General features: G+C 36.6%; 1 protein-coding gene across 11 annotated transcripts in view; it reads right to left on the reverse strand.

Moving 5' to 3' along the window:
- Window positions 1-19,233, reverse strand: part of LIN52 (lin-52 DREAM MuvB core complex component) — a 165,392-nt gene that overhangs the window by 128,134 nt on the left and 18,025 nt on the right. Inside the window, exons 6-7 of one of the 11 annotated variants that reach the window (XM_073242134.1) lie at window positions 18,753-18,788; window positions 14,190-17,647 (exon numbers count right to left, since the gene is read on the reverse strand). The exons of 9 other annotated variants lie outside the window; for them this stretch is intronic. In XM_073242134.1, the coding sequence (XP_073098235.1) occupies window positions 18,760-18,788 (29 nt within the window). In that variant the 3' untranslated portion in view covers window positions 14,190-17,647; window positions 18,753-18,759. Of the gene's footprint in view, window positions 1-14,189; window positions 17,648-18,752; window positions 18,789-19,233 lie in introns of those variants that run through there. One more of the 11 variants, XM_036993123.2, reaches the window with a different exon arrangement.

A 19,233-nucleotide genomic window follows, 5' to 3' on the forward strand; every position in this document is an offset into this window, starting at 1 on the left:
GAATGGAATTGTTTTCCTAATTTCACTATTAGTTCATTGTTAGTGTATAGGAAAGCCACAGATTTCTGTGTGTTAATTTTGTATCCTGCAACTTTGTTGAATTCCGATATTAGTTCTAGTAGTTTTAGAATGAAGTCTTTAGGGACTTTATGTACACTATCATGTCATCTGCAAATAGTGACAGTTTGATTTCTTCTTTACCAATCTGGATTCCTTGTATTTCTTTGTTTTGTCTAATTGCCATGGCTAGGACCTCCAGTACTATGTTGAACAACAGTGGGGAGAGTAGGCATCCTTGTCTTGGGGAAGGGGAAAAGCTTTCAAGTTCTAACTGTTCAGTATGATGTTGGCTGTAGGTTTATCATATATGGCCTTTATTATGTTGAGGTTCTTGCCCTCTATACCCATTTTGTTGAGAGTTTTTATCATGAATGGATGTTGAATTTTGTCAAATGCTTTTTCAGCATCTATGGAGATGATCATGTGATTTTTGTCCTTTTTGTTTATGTGGTGGATGATATTGATGGATTTTTGGATGTTGTTCCATCCTTGCATCCCTGGGATGAATCCCACTTGGTCGTGGTGTATGATCCTTTTGATATATTTTTGAATTCGGTTTGCTAATATTTTGTTGAGTATTTTTGTATCTATGTTCATCAGGGATATTGGTCTGTAATTTTCTTTTTTTGTGGTGTCTTTGCCTGGTTTTGGTATTAGAGTGATGCTGGCCTCATAGAATGAGTTTGGAAGTATTTCCTCCTGCCTATGTGTTCTTTAAGGTCTATTTCAATGATCCAGAAATAGCAAATATTACCACACCCCTTTCCCTTCTCCACAGCAGACAACACTAACTGACTTCTCTTAATCCAGATCCTTCTCTATCTTTCTCAATTCAATGGCCCTAGGCAATCTTTACTAATCAATCCATGTTGACATATAAAATAGAAACTTATCTGCCATTCCTGTAGCAAGCTAATGTAATTGCCCTCTTCTTCCCTACCCCATAGTTCCTGGTATTCTTGTGGCACTTATCTCCTCTACCTTCTATTAAGAATCATTTGTCTTATTTGTCTTATCTCCTTTTCTTCCTAGCTTTCAATCTGCACAAGGACAGTAATTATGTCTTATTCATTTTCTTATCCCTTACAAAGCCTTGCACAAACTGGGCACTCAAACAGTTGCCAAATTGAACACTTCATTCTTTTGCTATCATCCCTTCACTCAACATGCTTAAATATTTGAATGCTTTATTTATTTAGGTATTGTATAGAACTTTGTTTAGATTCTCTTCTTTCACTGAAGTATAATTAACATACAATATTATATTAGTTTCAGGTGTACAATATAGTGATCCCCTGTCACTATAGAAACCTTTACAGTATTACTATTTTCTCTATGCTGTACTTCTCATCCCCATGACTTGCTTATTTTGTAATTGGATGTTTGAACCTCTTAATCCCCTTCACCTATGTTTGCCTAGTACCCCAGCCACCACCCTTATGGAAACTACCAGTTAATTCCCTGTGTTTATGAGTCTATTTGTTTTTTTTTCATTATTTTTGTTTTTTTATATTTCCCAAGTAAGTGAAATCAATGGTATTTATGTTTCTCTGTCTGACTGACTTCAATTAGCATAATACCCTCAAGAGCCATCCATGTTGTGGTAATAAAAAGTTTATTTTAAAACAAATTCTTGAAGGATTAATTAGTCCAAGATTATTTCATCAATTTTAGCAAATACTGCTTTAATTTAATAAGGCCTTGTCTGGTATCACACTATAACCAGCAGAGTCAAAGAACAGAATAAGATAAGCTGAGATGAGAGAACTGAGAGTCTTATATACAGGTATGGAAGCTACTAAATTAAACTACCACACTTTTGAAATCTTTTTTCTACCAATCTTCTTAATCAAAAGCAAAACGTTATTTCTGACAAGACAGAAAAATATACATTGCTAAAGAATTTTTTTTAAAGATGGAGGTGTGAAAAGGAAAACCAAAAAGCTAAAAATAAAGCAAGCCTTCAACACAATTAGTAAAATAGTGTGGTAAAATCACCAGACTTTCTTATGTAGGTTAGAAACCCAGTTCTAGAGAAATGGATAGCGAAAAAGCTAGTAGTACAGTAAGACTCATGCTGCCATCTACAGGTCAAAGGCTAGATGATTTTTCTCCTCCATCAAATGCTGTTAATTTAACTTTTAGCCATTATGCACAAAAGTAGGACTGAACAGGCCTTATAAAGTATGCCAGACAAATAACTCTGATATCAGGTCACAAAGAGGAATATCCAGGGTGTAAGAGTCCCAGTTATTCTTTCCCTCCCATCCTTCATGGATTAAAATAAAAAAACAGGGCTGCTATTTAGAATTTTATGTAGATGGGAAACAATTTCTAAATATAAGTGGCCACTTTTTCAAATATTACATTCCTAGCTTGCCTAGAGGGTAGAGAAGTCCACTGTACCACAGCTAGCCTGGAAGGGTAAGTTTTTCTTTGGAACCACCTCCTAGAAGAGTTGTACCAAATAGTCTCTGGTGCAGACAACTTCATCAATATAGACAAATGGGATGAAGTACCAACTTTGAATGCGGATGTCTCAATCTTTTTACATGATGTGTTGTTTTCAAAAACTATGGCAGGTGATTAAACTTAGCCAAATAATAGTCCCACTGAAACTTCTAAATAAACATCAAGGACTGGACTATAAATAAGGAATGCAAAGAATTATATCAAAGTGAGCTAAATTTCTTACAGCTTTTTTAAAGGGTAATATACCCAGTATGATCTTATTTATACTAATAACTTAAATTTTTAATCAACCCTTCTTTACAGTATGAAGGAAATCCCAACCCAGTCCAAGTAATAATTAAACCAGGATATTTGTTTACAGTATATGGTAAAGCATAATCAAGAACAAATGCAACAAATTCAACACCTTTTCATAATAAAAACACTCAACAAGGTAAGAATAAAATGTAACTCCCTCAACCTGACAAAGAACATCTACAAAAAAATCTACAGGTAACATCATACTTAATGCTTTCTCCCTAAGAACAGGAAGAAGAGAAGGACATCAATTCTTGCTACTTTTCTTCAACACTACTGGAATTTCTACCAAGGCAAAAAAGCAAGATAATAAAAGAAAAGGCACCCATATTGGAAATAAAGTAAGTAAAACTATTTGCAGATGACATGACACTGTCTATAGAAAATCTTAAGTAATCTACTAAGATACTTTTAGAACTAATAAATGAGTTTAGCACAGTTCCAGGATATAAGATCAACATACAAAAATTAACTGTATTCCTCTATAGTAGCAATGAGCAAACAAAGTGAAATCAAGAAAACAGTTCCATTTATAACATCAAAAAATAAAATACTTAAGAATAAATTTAACAAATTGAAGTGTAAAACTTGCAATTTAAAAACTACAAAACTTTGTTGAAAGAAATTAAAGACCTAAATAAATAGAAAGACATACTATATTCATGAATAATCTCAATATTAAGATAACAACACTCCCCAAACTCATTTACAGATTCAATACACTCTCTATTAAAATCTCAGCTGACTTCTTTACAATTGACAATTTAAAACTCTTATGGAAATTCAAGAGACCTAGAATAGCCAAAACAATCTTAAAAAAGAACTTAATTGATGATGGGGGTACTCTAGTAACCATAATGTTGCTCATATAATTGTAGATTAATGATACCAAAAAAAAAAAACTTGAAAAAGTTGGTAAACTCACAGATCCCAATTTCCAAATTAGTACAAAGCTAAAATAATCAAGAGTGTGGTATTGGTATAAGGACAGACCTATAGATCAATGGAACAGGATTGAGAAACCAAAAATAAATCCTCACTTTTATGGTCAATTGATTTTTGACAAGAATGCCAAGATAATTCAATGGGAAAAGAACAATCTTTTCAACAAATGGTGCTTAGACAACTGGATATCTACATACAAACGAATAAATTTGGATCCCAACCTCACAGTATATGTAAAAACAAACTTAATATTTTTTATAACATTTTTAGATCAAAGTCCTAAATGCAAGTGCTAAAACTATAAACCTCTTAGAAGAAAACATGGGCATAGTCTTTGGAACCATGGATTAGGCAATGGTTTCTCAGGTATGACACCAAAATATAAGAAAAACAGACAAACTGGACTTGACCAAAATTAAAAACCTTTGTGCTTTAAAGGACATTATCAAGTAAGTAAAAGACAACACACAGAATGGGAGAAAACGTTTGCAAATTATATATCTGAGAAGGGACTTGTTTGTAGACTATACATAGAACTCTTACAACTCATTGATAAAAACACAAATAATCTAATTTTAAAATGGGAAATGATCTGACTATAGACAGTTATTCAAAGAGGATATACAACTGGCCAGTAAGTACATGAAAACATGCTCAATATCACTAGTTATCAGGCAAATGAAACTCTAAAAGACAATTAGATACCATTTCACCCCCACTAGTTTTCAAAAATTATTATTTCTGAATAATAGGATAATAATTTCTGAAAACAATACTAGGATAATAATTTCTGAAAACAAACAGTAACAAGCACTTGTATAAATGTGGAAAAACTGGAACCCTGGTATACTCCTGGTGAAAATGTAAAATGGTGCAGCCAGTATGGAAACCAGTCTGAAAGTTCCTCAATACCTCAGATGTAGAGTTACCATATTCCACTCTGAGTTATAAGCCCAAGAGAACAAAAACATACCACCACAGAAAAACCAGTAAATGTATGTTCATAGCAGCATAATTCATACTAGCCAAACAGTATAAACAATCCAAATATCCATCAACTGGTGTATAAATATAATGTAGATATTTAGTAGATAAATATATACAATGGAAAATTATTCAGCCACAAAAAGTAATGGGTTACTGGCAGATGTTACAACATAGATGAACACTGAAAACATTAAGTCAAAGAATCAGTCACAAAGATGACATACTGTATGATTCCATTTATATGAAATGTCCAGACTAGGCAAATTCATAAAGACAGGAAGTAGATTAGTGGTAGCCTAGGCCTGTGAGGCTTGGAGGCAAGTAGGGCATGACTGCTAATGGGTACAGTATTTCTTTTTGAGGACATTAAAATGTTCTAAAATTGTGGTGATGGCTGGACAACTCTGAAAATAATAAAAATCACTAAATTGCACACTATGAAAAGAGAATTGGAGGGTATGTGAATTACACCTCAAGCTATTATAAAAAAAGAAAACAAAGAACAAATGCATCAGAACCTCAAGCTTTAGCTCTACTTTCAAATGGCACAATCCTCTACTTTCCCAGTTTAATTTCTATAAAAAAAATATTTTGAAAATAGCCAGTAAGTAGGTCATCTACATGACTGCTAAATGGTTTATAGCCCTTGGAGACAGGGAGGAAACATTTTTTTAAAAATGGTCAAAAGTGAACTCTTGGGCAGAGCCAAGATGGCGGCATGAGTAGAGCAGTGAAAATCTCCTCCCAAAACCACATATATCTATGAAAATATAACAAATACAACTCTTCCTAGAATAAAGACCAGAGGACACAGGACAACATCCAGACCACATCCACACCTGCGAGAACCCAGCGCCTCGCAAAGGGGGTAAGATACAAGCCCCGGCCCGGTGGGTCCCGAGCGCCCCTCCCCTCAGCTCCGGGCGGGAGGAGAGGAGTCAGCAGGGAGGGAGAGGGAGCCCAGGACTGCTGAACACCCAGCCCCAGCCATCCTCACCGGAGCGCAGACACAGTGCATGTGTGGGGTCCTAGATACTAGGGAAACAGGGTAGCAAGAACGGTGAGCAGGTACCAGAGGCCAGGCGCCGGAGGACAAAAGAAAAGCGAGCGGCCATTTTTGTTGTTGTTGTTTTGTTTTGTTTTGGCGAGTGCTTTTTGGAAGTCTTAAAGGGACAGGGACTCCAATACTAGGGAAACAGGGCAGCAAGACCGGCGAGCGGATATCGGAGGCCGGCGCCAGAGAACAAAAGAAAAGTGAGCAGCCATTTTTGTTGTTGTTGTTGTTGTTTTGTTTTGGCGAGTGCTTTTTGGAAGCCTTAAAGGGACAGGAACCTGAATACTAGGGAAACAGGGCAGCAAGACTGGTGAGCGGGTGCCTGAGTCTGGCGCCGGAGAATAAAGAAAAACAAGCAGCCATTTTTTTGTTGTTGTTTGTTCGTTTGTTTTGTTGTTGTCGTTGTTTTGTTTTGGCGGGTCCTTTTTGGAAATCTTAAAGGGGCAGGGCGGGACACTTAGTCCAGAGGCAGGGAATCTGGGGATCTCTGGGCACTCTAATCCCCTGGGCAGCAGGGAGCACAGAGGTCCCTTACAGAGATAAATAGCCTCCCGGCTGCGACCCCTCCAATGTGACTCCACCATTTTGGAACAGCCCCAGCCAGGCCACGCCCACTGCAACAGTGGAGATAAACTCCATAGCAGCCGGGCAGGAAGCAGAAGCCCTGTGTGTGCACAGCTACCCAGCACAAGCCACTAGAGGTCGCTGTTCTCCCAGTAGAGGAAGGCCACAAACCAACAGGAAGGGAAGTTCTTCCAGCTGTTACTCGTCCCAGCTCTGCAAACTATTCCTGTCACCATGAAAAGACAAAATTACAGGCAAACCAAGATTACAAAGACACCAGAGAAGGAGACAGACCTAAGCAGTCTTCCTGACAAAGAATTCAAAATAAAAATCATAAACATGCTGACAGAGATGCAGAGAAATATGCAAGAGAAATGGGATGAAGTCCAGAGGGAGATCACAGATGCCAGGAAGGAGATTACAGAAATGAAACAAACTCTGGAAGGATTTATAAGCAGAATGGATAAGATGCAAGAGGCCATTGATGGAACAGAAACCAGAGAACAGGAATGCATAGAAGCTGACACAGAGAGAGAGATAAAAGGATCTCCAGGAATGAAACAATATTAAGAGAACTGTGTGACCAATCCAAAAGGAACAATATCTGTATTATAGGGGTATCAGAAGAAGAAGAGAGAGGAAAAGGGATGGAAAGTATCTTGGAAGAAATAATTGCTGAAAACTTCCCCAAAATGGGGGAGGAAATAATCGAACAGACCACAGAAATACACAGAACCCACAAAAGAAAGGATCCAAGGAGGACAACACCAAGACACATAATAATTAAAATGGCAAATATCAAGGACAAGGAAAGAGTTTTAAAGGCAGCTAGAGAGAAAAAGGTCACCTATAAAGGAAAACCCATCAGGCTAACATCAGACTTCTCGACAAACCCTACAGGCCAGAAGAGAATGGCATAATATATTTAATACAATGAAACAGAAGGGCCTTGAACCAAGGATACTGTATCCAGCATGACTATCATTTAAATATGATGGCGGGATTAAACAATTCACAGACAAGCAAGAGCTGAGGGAATTTGCTTCCCACAAACCACCTCTACAGGGCATCTTACAGGGACTGCTCTAGATGGGAGCACTCCTAAAAAGAGCACAGAACAAAACACACAACATATGAAGAATGGAGGAGGAGGAATAAGAAGGGAGAGAAGAAAAGAATCTCCAGACAGTGTATATAACAGCTCAATAAGAGAGCTAAGTTAGGCGGTAAGATACTAAAGAGGCTAACCTTGAACCTTTGGTAACCACGAATTTAAAGACTGCAATGGCAATAAGTACATATCTCTCAATAGTCACCCTAAATGTAAATAGACTTAATGCATCAATCAAAAGACACAAAGTAATAGAATGGATAAAAAAAGCAAGACCCATCTATATACTGCTTACAAGAAACTCACCTCAAACCCAAAGACATGTACAGACTAAAAGTCAAGGGATGGAAAAACATATTTCGGGCAAACAACAGCGAGAAGAAAGCAGGGGTTGCAGTACTAATATCAGACAAAATAGACTTCAAAACAAAGAAAGTAACAAGAGATAAAGAAGGACACTACATAATGATAAAGGGCTCAGTCCAACAAAAGGATATAACCATTCTCAATATATATGCACCCAACACAGGAGCACCAGCATATGTGAAACAAATACTAACAGAACTAATGGGGGAAATAGACTGCAATGCATTCATTTTAGGAGACTTCAACACACCACTCACCCCAAAGGATAGATCCACCGGGCAGAAAATAAGTAAGGACACGGAAGCACTGAACAACACAGTAGAAGAGATGGACCTAATAGATATCTATAGAACTCTACATCCAAAAGCAACAGGATATACATTCTTCTCAAGTGCACATGGAATATTCTCCAGAATAGACCACATACTAGCCCACAAAAAGAGCCTCAGCAAAATCCAAAATACTGAAATTCTACCAACCAATTTTTCAGACCACAAAGGTATAAAAGTAGACATAAATTCTACAAAGAAAACAAAAAGGCTCACAAACACATGGAGGCTTAACAACATGCTACTAAATAATCAATGGATCAACGAATTAAAATATAGATCAAGGAATATATAGATACAAATGACAACAACAACACTAAGCCCCAACTTCTGTGGGACGCAGCGAAAACAGTCTTAAGAGGAAAGTATATAGTGATCCAGGCACACTTGAAGAAGGAAGAATAATCCCAAATGAATAGTCTAACATCACAATTATCAAAATTGGAAAAAGAAGAACAAATGAGGCCTAAAGTCAGCAGAAGGAGGGACATAATAAAGATCAGAGAAGAAATAAACAAAACTGAAAAGAATAAAACAACAGCAAAAATCAATGAAACCAAGACTGGCTTCTTTGAGAAAATAAACAAAATAGATAAGCCTCTAGCCAAACTTATTAAGAGAAAAAGAAAATCAACACAAATCAACACAATCAGAAATGAGAACGGAAAAACCACGTCAGACTCCACAGCAATACAAAGAATTATGAAAGACTACTATGAAAACTTATATGCCAACAAGCTGGAATACCTAGAAGAAATGGACAACTTCCTAGAAAAATACAACCTTCCAAGACTGACCAAGGAAGAAACACAAAAGTTAAACAAACCAATTACGAGCAAAGAAATTGAAACGGTAATCAAAAAACTACCCAAGAACAAAATCCCCGGGGCCGACGGATTTACATCGGAATTTTATCAGACACACAGAGAAGACATAATACCCATTCTCCTTAAAGTTTTCCAAAAAATAGAAGAGGAGGGAATACTCCCGAACTCATTCTATGAAGCCAACATCACCCTAATACCAAAACCAGGCAAAGACCCCACCAAAAAAGAAAATTACAGACCAATATCCCTGATAAATGTGATGCAAAAATACTTAACAAAATATTAGCAAACCGAATTCAAAAGTATGTCAAAAGGATCATACAACATGACCAAGTGGGGTTCATCCCAGGGATGCAAGGATGGTACAACATTAGAAAATCCATCAACATCATCCACCACATCAACAAAAAGAAAGACAAAAACCACATGATCATCTCCATAGATGCTGAAAAAGCATTTGACAAAATTCAACATCCATTCAGGATAAAAGCTCTCAGCAAAATGGGAATAGAGGGCAAGTACCTCAACATAATAAAGGCCATATATGATAAACAAACAGCCAACATTATACTGAACAGCGAGAAGCTGAAAGCTTTTCCTCTGAGATCGGGAACTAGACATGGATGCCCACTCTCCCCACTGCTATTTAACATAGTACTGGAGGTCCTAGCCACAGCAATCAGACAAAACAAAGAAATACAAAGAATCCAAACTGGTAAAGAAGAAGTTAAACTGTCACTATTTGCAGATGACATGATATTGTACATAAAAAACCCTAAAGACTCCACCCCAAAACTACTAGAACTGGTATCGGAATACAGCAAAGTTGCAGGATACAAAATTAACACACAGAAATCTGTAGCTTTCCTATACACTAACAATGAATCAATAGAAAGAGAAATCAGGAAAACAATTCCATTCACAATTGCATCAAAAAGAATAAAATACCTAGGAATAAACCTAACCAAAGAAGTGAAAGACCTATACTCTGAAAACTACAAGTCACTCTTAAGAGAAATTAAAGGGGACACTAACAAATGGAAACTCATCCCATGCTCGTGGCTAGGAAGAATTAATATCGTCAAAATGGCCATCCTGCCCAAAGCAATATACAGATTTGATGTAATCCCTATCAAATTACCAGCAACATTCTTCAATGAACTGGAACAAATAATTCAAAAATTCATATGGAAACACCAAAGACCCCGAATAGCCAAAGCAATCCTGAGAAAGAAGAATAAAGTAGGGGGGATCTCACTCCCCAACTTCAAGCTCTACTACAAAGCCATAGTAATCAAGACAATTTGGTACTGGCACAAGAACAGAGCCACAGACCAGTGGAACAGACTAGAGACTCCAGACATTAACCCAAACATATATGGTCAATTAATATTTGATAAAGGAGCCATGGACATGCAGTGGCGAAATGACAGTCTCTTCAACAGATGGTGCTGGCAAAACTGGACAGCTACACGTAGGAGAATGAAACTGGACCATTGTCTAAGCCCATATACAAAGGTAAACTCAAAATGGATCAAAGACATGAATGTAAGTCATGAAACCATTAAACTCATGGAAAAAAACATAGGCAAAAACCTCTTAGACGTAAACATGAGTGACCTCTTCTTGAACATATCTCCCGGGGCAAGGAAAACAACAGCAAAATTGAACAAGTGGGACTATATTAAGCTGAAAATCTTCTGTACAGCAAAGGACACCATCAATAGAACAAAAAGGAACCCTACAGTATGGGAAAATATATTTGTAAATGACAGATCCGATAAAGGCTTGACATCCAAAATATATAAAGAGTTCACACGCCTCAACAAACAGAAAATAATCCAATTAAAAAATGGGCAAAGGAACTGAACAGTTCTCCAAAAAAGAAATACAGATGGCAAACAGACACATGAAAAGATGCTCCACATCACTAATTATCAGAGAAATGCAAATTAAAACTACAATGAGGTATCACCTCACACCAGTAAGGATGGCTGCCATCCAAAAGACAAACAACAACAAATGTCGGCAAGGCTGTGGAGAAAGGGGAACCCTCCTACACTGCTGGTGGGAATGTAAATTAGTTCAACCACTGTGGAAAGCAGTATGGAGGTTCATCAAAATGCTCAAAACAGACTTACCATTTGACCCAGGAATTCCACTCCTAGGAATTTACCCTAAGAACGCAGCAATCAAGTTTGAGAAAGACAGATGCACCCCTATGTTTATTGCAGCACTATTTACAATAGCCAAGAATTGGAAGCAACCTAAATGTCCATTGGTAGATGAATGGATAAAGAAGAAGTGGTACATATACACAATGGAATACTACTCAGCCATAAGAAGTGGAAAAATCCTACCATTTGCAGCAACATGGATGGCGCTGGAGGGTATTATGCTCAGTGAAATAAGCCAAGCGTAGAAAGAGAAATACCAAATGATTTCACTCATCTGTGGAGTATAAGAACAAAGGAAAAACTGAAGGAACAAAACAGCAGCAGAATCACAGAACCCAAGAATGGACTAACAGGTACCAAAGGGAAAGGGACTGGGGAGGATGGGTGGGTAGGGAGGGATAAGAGGGGGGAAGAAGAAGGGGTTATTAAGATTAGAATGCATGGGGTGGGTGGGAGAAAGCGGAGGGCTGTACAACACAGAGAAGACAAGTAGTGATTCTACAATATTTTGCTATGCTGATGGACAGTGACTGTAAAGGGGTTTATAGGGGGGACCTGGTATAGGGGAGAGCCTAGTAAACATAATATTCTTCATGTAAGTGTAGATTAATGATAACAAAAAAAAAAAGAGAAAAGCGGGATTACTCCCTGATAGGATAAAACTAACTGTAAATCAACGATTAATGCATGCACTAAATATCCTTAATTTTGATCACTTAAAGGGTGTCAGACGATCGGCTATGGAGGTACATTTTTCTTATAATATTCCTTTGTCTTAAAAAAAAAAAAGCAGTTCCTATGTGGTGACCTCCAATGAGTTCTACACAATGGTATAAAGGGCATATCAAAGTGTGGGCAAAGGGTCTGTTTGTGTTTATACAGAGGATCAAAGCGTAATTTGGCTACTCAGAAAATGAACTAAGATATGATATGAAGAAGAACTTCCAACATCAGTACTCTCTGGAAGAGTCATACCAGAAATGATCATCAAAAAACCTCAACAAAGATCCAGGCGATGCTGCACTTGTAGCTGCATTCATCCCACCGGTTCCTGGACTTGCCATTGGAATGAAGAAGGAGATATCTAAGCTGGCCTGTGCATACAGTAAAACAACAAATTTGACTGGATCTATACTGTTGGAACTCAACCAAGAATTAGGAGAAGTGCAAGTTGTAGTGCTCCAAAATCTTATGACTATAGACTATCTACTGTTAAAAGAACATATGGGATATGAACAGTCCCCAAGAATGGGTTGTTTTAATTTGTCTGATTTCTCTCAGACTGTTCAAGTTCAGTTGGACAATATCCACCATATCATAGATAAGTTTTCACAAATGCCTAGGGTGCCTAACTGGTTTTCTTGGTTTCACTGGAGATGGCTGGTAATTATAGGTCTGCTTTGGTTATGTAACTGTATTCCTATTATGTTAATGTGTGTACGCAATTTAATTAGTAGTTTAAAACCTATACATGCTTAAGTTACTCTACAAGAAGATATGTCAAAGAAATAATCAATCTTCCCATGTTTTCTTCTGTCTGCTACTCTTATAGCTTTTCTTCTTCCTTCCTAATTACAACCCTTAAATAGAATTCGTGCCTCATATCGAATTTTCCGAGTATCATAATTCTTCCAAGTGATGAAGATACCTCAAGACAAATACTGGACATAAAAGCCACAGGGCATAAATCTGCAAAAAAGTAAAAAGCTAACCTTTTCAAACAATATTGCCTCTCTCTCACTTACCAACTTTACATTTCCTTGTATGGCCCCAGAAGATGACTGGTTAGCCAGAGACGGGTAAGATTCCTCAAGGGAGGAACAACCTAAGACAGGCACAGTCGCAGGGGGGCCATCAGGTCAGAAATTGGGGATCAACAGAGGTGAGGCTTAGAACCTCACCCCCCCTGTTTTGAGAGAAATCTTCTGCATCCGTGGATGTTTTATTGCCCTTGTCTAGCTTGGATTAACACTTAGTCTACAGGCACACACCTGATCATCTACATTTGCTCTCTAACAGCACTAAACTATGTTTTCTACCTTTACCTTGCATCTACCTACCACTTCAGTATTTTATTAAAAAATAATAATAATAATAATAAGGGAGAAATGTGGGATTCACATATAAATCAAGTATAAAATTCAAATGAATATTCATATTTGACCTGATTGTTTATAGTTCATAATGCGTGATCAAAACCGAAAGTTTCTGTGATAACTGCCCTTGCACTGTTCACCATGTAAGAATTTATTCACTATGTAAGAATTTGTTCACCACGTAAGAACTTGTTCGTTATGCTTCAGAAGATTGGAGACTGATGAGAATTAGGCTTGGGGTGGATTAATGATTATGCATTGAGCATTGAGTCCCCTATACAGAATTTTATTGTTGTTAACAATCATTTGATCAATAAATATGAGAGATGCCCTCTCAAAAAAAAATGTATAAAATGTGTGTGAACAAGTATTATGGATGAAAAGCAAAATGCCAACTTGGGTGACGTGAAGTTAAAATAATGCGCATATAATACTCAGCCAATGTTATTAGTGAATTGTTAAGATTAGTATGTTGACACCAGTATGTACTGAAAGAAAAAGATCACCTTTATTTTGAAATACTGTGTTAGACAAATTGATTGTATTAGGCTTAACCCTATGAAATTGCCATTTTGCAGGGCAAAATGACTTGGCACTGGCAATTTCATATGGCTCCATCTATTATTTAAAATCTGTCACTGTTGTCACAAGAAATATCCACATGTAACCTATCAAATATAAAATTTGATACCTAAAGGAAGCTGTGTATCAAATTGTCAAGTCAGACTGTATACTTTAGATGGGTATATTTTCATGTATAAATTACACCTCAATAAAATAATCAGGCTCACAAAAAAAAAGTGAACTCTTAGAAGAAAACATAAGCAAAAATCTCTTTACTATTCTTTTTTTATTATCAAATGTACATCACAGTGGTTCAACAGTCCTCCTCCCCCTCTTCCCCACCCCCACTCTCCTCCCCCTTGGTTACCACTAGTCACTTCTCATTGTCTATTACTCTAATGCTGTTTTATTCCTTCTGTTTCACTGTTTTTATATTCCACAAATAAGTAAAATCATATGGTATTTGTCTTTCTCTGCCTGGCTTATTTCACTGAGTATAATACCCTCTAGATCCATTCATGTTGTTACAAATGGGAAGATTTCTTTTCTTCTTATGTCTGAATAATATTCCATTGTGTATATGTAACACATCTTCTTTATCCATTCATCTACTGATGGACACTCAGGTTGCTTCCATATCTTCACTATTGTAAACAGTGCAGTGATAAACACAGGGGTGCATATATCTTTTTGGATCAGGGATCTTGTTTTCTCTGGTAAATTCCTAGGAGTGGAATTACTGGGTCAAATGGTATTGCTATTTCTAGTTTTTTGAGGAACCTACATACTGCTTTCCACAGTGGTTGTACCAATTTGTAGTCCCACCAACAGTGTAGGAGGGTTCATATTTTTCCGCATCCTCACCAGCATTTGTTCTTTCTTGTCTTTTGGACAGTGGCCTTCTAACTGGTGTGAGGTGATATCTCATTGTGGTTTTAATTTGCATTTCTCTGATGATTAGTATGTGGAGCATCTTTTCATGTGCATAGGCAAAAATCTCTTGGACATAAGTGTGAGCAATTTTTTCCTGGACATATCTCCTTGTGCAAGGGAAACAAAATAAAAAGTGAACAAGTGGGACTAAATCAAACTAAAGAGCTTTTATATAGCTAAGGACACCATCAGCAGAACAAAAAGGCATCCCACAGTATGGGAGAATATATTTGTAAATGACTCATCCAATAAGGGGTTAACATCCAAAATATATAGAGAAGTCATATGCTTCAACAAACAAATAACAAATAACCTGATTAAAAAATGGGCAGAGGACCCAAACAGACATTTCTCAAAAGAAATACAAATGGCCAACAGGCACATGAAAAGCTGTTCCACATTGCTAATTAGGGATATGCAAATCAAAACCACAATGAGATACCACCTCACACCAAGTCAGAATGGCTGTTATGCAAAAGACAAGAAATAACAAATGCTGGTGATGATGTGGAGAAATGGGGACCCTCCTATACTGTTGGTGGGAATGTAATCTGGCCAACCACTGTGGAAAGCAGTATGGAGGATCCTCAAATAATGAAAAGTAGAAATATCATTTAATCCAGTAATTCTACTCCTAGGAATTTACCCAAAGAAAACAAAAGCCCTGATTCAAAAAGACATATGCACCCTTATGTTTACTGTCATATTACTTACAATAGCCAAGATATGGAAGCAACCTAAGTGTCCATCAGTAGATGAATAGATAAAGAAAACATGGTAGATATACACAATGGAATATTATTCAGACATAAGAAGAAAACAAATCCTACCATTTGCAACAACATGGATGGAGCTAGAGGGTATTATATTCAGTGAAATAAGCCAGGCAGAGAAAGACAAATACCACATGATTTCACTTATTTGTGGAATATAAAAACAAAGTGAAACAGAAGGAACAAAACAGCATTAGACGCATAGACACTGAGAAGTGACTAGTGGTTCCCATGGGGGATGGGCAGGGTGGGAGGGTAAGGGGGATAAAGGGGCACAATAATTCACAATCACAATATAAGTTCGTCACTGGGCCAATAGTACAGTATGGAGAATATAGTCAATGACTCTGTAACATTCTTCTGCATTGACAGACAGTGACAGTACTACAGTGGGTGAGGATTTAATAATATGGGTAACTGCTGAACCACTGTGGTGTACATTTGAAAGCAATGTAAGGTTGTATATTAATAGTACTTCAATTAAAAAAAGGTCAAAAGTGATGAAAATCAGTGTTCAATAGGATTCACAATAGTTCAGTGGTCTTAGAAATAAAAAAGCAATATACTGTTGCAACTTAGAAGACTAAATTAGGAGCATGTCCAGGTCATTAATAGCACTGGAGTATGGTGCAGGTAGAAGATAAAACCAAACCATTATCAACAAGCTTCACACTATCTCTACTATGTGTGACTGATCATCCACTGTTACAAGAGGAAAAATTCCAAACATTGTAAGTTTTACTTCTCATCCCTAAAACAACTATCCAGGTAAACAACAATTTCCAGAGAGTTCCACCTGTTCAGTTTTAAGTCAGTGCATTTCATTAGAAAAATTCTATTATTTCATCTGAAGGACTCAGCAGCTCATCATTCATTCAACCAGCAAATACATGCTGCATATTTACTACATGCCAGGTACTCTATGGGCTACAAAATATGATTCTTACCTGAAAGAGTTACAATTAATCCAAGGAATAAGACATGTATCAAAAATCCTCCAGAATGGTAAAAGTACCATCCAAGTGAAACAAATGAACTGCTCCAGGAGCAATTTGGGAGGCCAAGAAGAAAGCTCACTTTCCAGATCAGGTATGAAAAGGAAAGGTAAGTTCTGGATTGAATAATGAAGGATTATAAAAGTTCTAATATTAGAAAAAGGTAAGGGAGGGCTTTCTGAGAAAAAGGTATAGCATGAATAGAATTAAGAACACAGGGTAGTGTTCCACAAAGACTGAATTTTTCCAGCAGGGACAATGTATGGGTGTTTTGGTAGGGGAGAAATAAGAATGAAGGCTAGACATTAGGATAGGCCAGTGTGAAGTGGATTTTGAATGCCATGTTAAAAAGCATGAAATTTATCATATGGATAATGAAGTAATACTAATGACTTATGAGCAAAGGACAAACAGAAGTAAATGGTACTTGAGAAAAATTAATCTGATAATGGTAAACAAGAGGGACTGGAATGGGGTAGCTGAGAGGCAGGAAGACCAGTTAGCTAACTGTAACAGTTCTGGTAAAACAGAAAGGACAATGAACCCAGAATAATAATAATGGAATTCTTTATATGGTAAGGCAGTTTATAATTTTTTGTACTTCTATATATTTTGTGGGACTTTCATATCAATTAACTGCCCAAATCAATCCAAGGGGTCCCAATCCTGAGAACCTATAAATGCCTATACAAGCAAGTACTGTTATTCTAAAATCTGCACACCAAAGGGGTTATCTGACACATAGTCATGTACCAAATCGAAGAGCAGGGTTCATCTTCCAAAAATCACAATCTAGTTACTATCAGCCCTAGAAGGTACACATTATTTCTATACTAACATTTAGCAATGCACTAGGGAAGTGACAAACAAAAATGTCCTGAGGATAAATATTTTTTGCATTTTTTTCTTTCCATCATCTTTATCAGTGCAGATATTTGCATGAAAACAGGATCACTGGTCTTTAGGGATTCATCAGTTCCTATTGCTTATTTTTCATCCATGTCATCCTCTCAATTAATGCAAGAAAGAGGACTGAGACATTGAAACACCAGATTAGGATGTCAAGTAAATGTCAACCCCTAGAGCAGATGAATAATCTGTAAGGACAAAAAAAAAGATCATGTTTTTATGCAAATACACGATACACAATAAAACAAAGACAGACAGTATCCAAGAAGTCCAATACACCTCAATGTAACTCTTTACAATTCTAAATTTAAAAGCTATTTTCTACATGTCAGCTAATTCATTATGATAGGGAAAATGATAATCGGCTGCAAAGCACTGCTACAGAAGTTGAAATACAGCTAAATTTTGAACTAGAAAATAATTTTGAGAAATCTCCATTGTGCTCATGGGACTCATCTGGCAGAAGGAAGAATTTCTTTTGCAGAATTTTGGTTCAGTGTTTATGGTGGCCGAATAAGATGATTTCAAATTCCCACCTTCAAAGCCTTAAATTTTAGAAATATATATAACAATAATAATGATTTTAACTGTGCGGGTTAAAAACCAAAACTAAAACAAACCACACCAAGTTTCTGAACTGTGGAAAGCTGTTAAGATAGACTTTACTAATGCTTAGGAACTGAGTCTTTGATTTTAAAAACTGATTAAGAGAAAGAATCATTTATCTAATAAGAACAGCTTCCAAGGTGATAATAAATAGCTGATAAAGAAAAATCATAGAAAATGTTCTTTACAGAAAAATCTAGCTAATAAAGGAATGACAGAATTAGAATATTACCATTTTGCAACCTGTAATAAAATTGTGGCTGAAGGTAGTTATCAAAGGCTGCTAAAACTCTGGGTGTAAGGCTGATGGAGAATTTTACAATGAACAATAGATCAGCTAAAAATACCTTTATGAACTAATTAATCTTAACATCACAAAAAGAGACATGCAGACATGAGGTGCCTTCTGATTAATGTATACACCATTTATGAAATATTCTTGCCAATAAAAATAAATCCTGTATCTGTATAAGCTTCTAGATCTAAGTACCAGGAAATAAAAAGGGATACATATATTAAGAGATATATTAAATACTACTACAGGGATATAAATAACAAAATCCAGGGTATTGAAAATTCTACAGGACAAATAACAAGGTTTAACGAATGGCAAAGGAAAATAAAAGAGAGGTGGGAACTATGACAGATTAAAGAAAACTTAAGACACATACCAATCAAATACAGTACCTGAACCTTACTTAGATTCTGATTCAGACAAACCAACTGTATAAAGAGAATGAGTCAACCAGGGAAATCTGACTGGCTATAATAGTATGATATTAAGCAAGGCTATGTGAAATTTTTTATGCATAATAATGGAGCTGAGATTATCTATTTTAAAGAGAGTCCCTGACTTTTAGAATTAGTTGACCTTTGAACAACACAGAGGGGTGGGATGCTAACCCCTGACCTCAGCCACACAGTTGAAAATCTTCAAAAAACCTTTTAACTCTCCAAAAACTTAACTACTAATAGCTTATTACTGATCAGAAGCCTTACTGATAACATAAACACATATTTTCTATGTTATATGTATTATACACTCTATTCTTAAAAGAAAGTACATAGAGAAAAGAAAATGTTTTTTCTAATTGTTGCATATCTCCAAAGTTTTTTCAATATATTTATTGAAAAAAATCTGAGTATAAGTGACCCATGCAGTTCAAGC

The sequence above is a fragment of the Manis javanica genome, chromosome 8 (assembly GCF_040802235.1).
Source record: "Manis javanica isolate MJ-LG chromosome 8, MJ_LKY, whole genome shotgun sequence".
Classification (NCBI taxonomy): Eukaryota; Metazoa; Chordata; class Mammalia; order Pholidota; family Manidae; genus Manis; species Manis javanica.